The sequence below is a fragment of the Orycteropus afer genome, unplaced genomic scaffold (assembly GCF_000298275.1).
Source record: "Orycteropus afer afer isolate SDZICR_OR568_19922 unplaced genomic scaffold, OryAfe1.0 scaffold00044, whole genome shotgun sequence".
Classification (NCBI taxonomy): domain Eukaryota; kingdom Metazoa; phylum Chordata; class Mammalia; order Tubulidentata; family Orycteropodidae; genus Orycteropus; species Orycteropus afer.
Window position 1 is genome coordinate 5,577,830 of NW_006921631.1, and position 4,503 is coordinate 5,582,332.

Here is a 4,503-nt window from a genome sequence, read left to right on the forward strand (position 1 = left end):
TTTAATGTTAAAAGGTGGCAACTTGAGTTTTAGCCAAAATAGAGTTTTAGCCAAGCTCTGGAGTCAGTTTTCTATGAGCAGGAATTGTACCTTAGAGGGAATGGTAACCATGGGCCAAGTCCTTAAACTGTGCCTCCACTTTCCCGTTTATAATGAGTGCTTGGATCTTTGTCCTCCCTCACCATGTCTGATGAGAGCAATGAAGATGTCTCAGCATGAATAGTACTTGATTAAACCCTGCTCAGGGAACTCAGAATCACTCCTGTGATAATCTGATAGTCAGACGTTAATGTGCATCTGAGTCACCTGTGGATAAGGTTAAAATGCAGATTCTGATTCTCTAAGTCAGAGGTAGGACCTGAGATTCTGCAACTCTAATAAGCTCCCAGGTGATGCTGATGCTGCTGGTTCAAGGACCACATTATATAGCTAGGGTCTAGAGGTAGCAGTCCACAAAACGTCCCCCAAACCTTTATCAGCCTTGGGGTCCTCTTGGGAAAAGTGGAGATGATATGATCTGATGATTCTTCTCCTATCTTGCCTTGTTTTCCCAGTTGTCCAGCATGCTCTGCCCACCCCACGCCACGGTGCACTGACCATGAGCCTCAACTCCTCCCTCAGCCACAGGAAGGAGCTGAGTAACCTCACTGCAGTGGAAGGTGGTGAAAGGGGCGTCCTGGTCACCGAGTTCATCGCCATCATTATCATCACCGTGTTCGTCTGCCTGGGCAACCTAGTCATCGTGGTCACCTTGTATAAGAAGTCCTACCTCCTCACCCTCAGCAACAAATTCGTGTTCAGCTTGACCCTGTCTAACTTTCTGCTGTCTGTGTTGGTGCTGCCTTTTGTAGTAACAAGCTCCATTCGAAGAGAATGGATCTTTGGTGTAGTCTGGTGCAACTTCTCCGGCCTACTCTACCTGCTAATCAGCTCAGCCAGCATGCTCACCCTCGGGGTCATTGCTGTCGACCGGTAAGTGTGCCTCTGACTTACAGCAACATAGAGTACAGGAATGTGTGCAAAGGGTGGAACCGGAGAGGCAGTGACTGTCAAACTGTCTTAGATCCTTGGAAGAGTATTAGGAGGCCTCTGCTGTGGGAGAGGATGAGAAAGTAGAGTTCTGCCTCTTCCATTCCTTTAACCTGATTTTATCTAATCTGTGAAGTCACTAGGTGCTGCAAACAGTTGCACCAAAATGTTGGCAGTTCAAGTCTACTTAGAAGTGCCTCACAAGAAAGGCCTGGTGATCTGCTTCTGAAAAAGCAGCCATTGAAAATTCTGTGGAGCACAGTCCTTCTCTGATACTTACACACATGGGGTCGCCATGAGTTGGAATGGACTCCACAGTAAGTGGTGGTGGTGATATTGCCTATAATTTAAGTTTTAAAAAAAGAGGTTCTATTGTTTACACAAAATTTTAGAAACCTCTGACTCTCAGTTTACAGATGAACAGATAAAACAGAAGCTGAGAAAGGTGAAATATCTAGGTCTTCTGAGTCTGCTGGTCTTGCTTTCCCAACTTGCCACCTGGTCTTGGCCTGAGCTTGACTGGTGGAGCCCAGCTAGGAAACACCCTCACTCTTTCACAGAAAAGGGGCCTGGAAAAGGTAGCTCAGTTCAGAACTGCAAAGAGAGCAGAGTAAGGAAGACAAGTCAGGGAATAGAGACAGGGGCACCTGGGAGAAACATGTGTGCTTTCAAAAAACCTGGTTATCCCTCCCCTCAGTGTGGCTAACTCCATCAGTCAGAAATGGCACTGATGGTGTCCCTGAGCTATACCTAGTAGCTCCTTTCAGATTCTGCATTATGCTGCTAGAGGAAGTTGTGTACATCTTGTGGGCTCTGGCATTAGTTTCTAACCTTTAGATTTATCTTGTTTATTAGAATTTTGCTGATGGTCACTTTATGTCACAGGTAAGGTTGGACTTCATGAGGGCAGGGAGCATAGATCCAAGTTCTGTGATATACCAGAAAGTGGGGAGGAAGATAGTAGTGAGTTAGGGAAGACAGGAAGGGCCAGCAGGGATGTTGTCAGTAGATGACACAAGACACCAGGCTCTCTTTGGATCTTTTCAGCCAATGAGGGTACTTGGATATTCCATCTGGAACCCAGGCCTCAGCTGGGGCCTTTGGAAGCAATGTCCCCTGTGTTCCTCATCAACAATGCCCAGCCCACGGTCAGCATCCTGTTGGCTCTCTGTGGCTGTATGGTGAACATAGAATGAATGACACCATCAGTCAAAATTAATCAGTAAGCTTCTCCAAATGCCTTTTTTTTCCAATAATAAAAGTAAGTACAGAAAATAAGAAGAATGAAAGAAGAAATACCCATAATGATGGTTTATGTTTTTAGCGTATCTGTCTCCTGTATTTTATTATTATTATTACTGACTTTTTCTGTTTGGTGAAAGTACACAGAACAAAACATACACCATTCAACAATTTTTACATGTGCAGTTCACTGACAGTGTCACTACTCTCACTGTCTCTGTCCCTATTGTTTCACCACCATTAACTTAAACTTTGCCCCTTTAAGATCTCTTCTGGGTTTTAGAGTTTCTTTTCTCCATTTAGAAGCCTGGTGTTTTAAACCCACCGGCTCCTGCTCAGAAGGAAGGTTGGGCAGTCTACTTCTGTAGAGATACAGCCTCGGAAACCCAGGAAGGGGTCTCTATGAGTTGGATCCGACTCGTCGGCAGTGAGCTTAGTTTGAGATTGTTTATTCTCTATTTAATCTTGTATAGATAATTCTTTAAAAGAGCATGATGATGAAGGCATCGTTTTTATTAAAAGAGTTAAATTGTTTGGTTTAGGCAGTGGACTTGGTTTTGGTTTGTGGGATTGTTTCAGCTTTAGGCTTAAAAATTATTTTCTGGCAGTAGCCTCAGGAATTCTTACAGTCTTAATGTATCTAATAAGTCTAGTTTCCAGTAAGAATTTGACATTCTATTCCATATAGTTCCTCTTTTTGATCAAGATCCATCTATTGGTCCTTGGTCAGAACATTCAGTATTGGTAGCTGGGTATCGTACATTTCTTTTGGCCTCATGGCAAAGGAGACAGTCGTTTATGGAAGTTTCCAGTATTTTCAGTTTGCAAACAGTAAATTTTTGAACTGGGCTTATGGTACATGTAAGGAGCCCTGATGGTGCAGTGGTTAAGTGCTTGGCTGCTAATGGAAAAACAGATGATTTGAACTCCTCAGTGTTCTACCAGCCACAAGAAAGATGTGGCAGTTTGCTTCCATAAAGATTATGGCAGTTTGCTTCCACAAAGATTATCACCTTGAAAACCCTATGAGGCAGTTCTACTCTGTCCAACATAGGGTTGCTGTGTATTGGCACCAACTTGACAGCAATGGGTTTTATGGCACATGTGGTTTTATGGCCTGCTTTTTTTCACTTAAAAAGTGATCATGAGCATTTTGTCTCAACTTTAACTATTCAGGAGTGTGATTTTTAATGTTTATGTGGTATTTCATCCTATGGGTGTACTATAATTTATTTTTATGGCCCCCTGGTATTGGATATTTAGATAGTTTCAAATAACCTACTATTATAAATAGCATTTTGTGGAACATTTATGTCTGTGGAATTGCTGTGTTTTCAGTAGAGTACATTTACTCTCAAGATTCTTTTTTTTTTTCTTTTTCTTTTTTGTGACTTGGGTGAAAGTAACTGGACAAATTCATTTTCCATACAACAATTCATATGTATTTTGTTTCATGACATTAATTGCAATCCCCATAATGTAACAGCTCTCTTCCACTTCCTCCCTGATTACCTTTTCCCTGTGTCTTTCTTATGCATTCCTGCCCTCTGAGCTATCTCCTTGTACAAATACTGCCCTTCTGATCTCCCATGGTTGATTATTCTAAGAAGTATACCTACCTGGTATAAATGTTCACGTTATATGCCTGTCTGTTATTTGGCCGGAAGCAAGGGAGTGATTTCAATTCCAAGCCTGAAGGGTGACTAGGGGCCATAGTCTCGGGGGTTTCACCAGTCTCTATGAGACCAGTAAGCCTGGTCTTTTTTCTTACGATTTTGAATTTTGTTCTACATTTTTCTCCTGCTCTATCCAGGATCTGCTGCAAGTGGTTGCTGCAAGTGATCCCTTTCCAAGTGGTTGACAGTGGTAGCTGAGCACCATCTAGTTCTGATCTCATGGTCATATAGGTTCACTTTCAAGATTCTTGATACATAAAAGGCAAATTGCTCATTGGAAGGTTGTACAGATTTTTACCCCAGCAGCAATTTTAGCATCCTATCAAGACGGATTATATAACATTAAAAAAACAAAAATTGTTTTAAGTTTGTTGGCAGTGGAGAGGAATGGGATCTCATTGTTGTTTTACTTTGTGTTTTTGAACATCTTTTAATTTTTTTTTTTTTAATTAGGATTTGGGTGAAGATTTACAGAGTAAATTCACTTTTCATACAGCAGTTCACATATACTTTGTCTCATGTCGTTGACCAAAATTTACAATGCAGCAGCTCCCCT

The 4,503-nt window shown here is 41.9% G+C and overlaps 1 protein-coding gene across 1 annotated transcript in view; it reads left to right on the forward strand.

The window, feature by feature from the left end:
• Positions 1-559: 559 nt before the first annotated feature.
• The window catches only part of GPR161 (G protein-coupled receptor 161), a 42,712-nt gene continuing 38,768 nt past the window's right edge, over positions 560-4,503 (forward strand). The window contains exon 1 of the mRNA XM_007937723.2: positions 560-972. Coding sequence (XP_007935914.1) covers positions 599-972 — 374 coding nt within the window. The 5' untranslated portion in view covers positions 560-598. The remainder of the gene's footprint in view (positions 973-4,503) is intronic.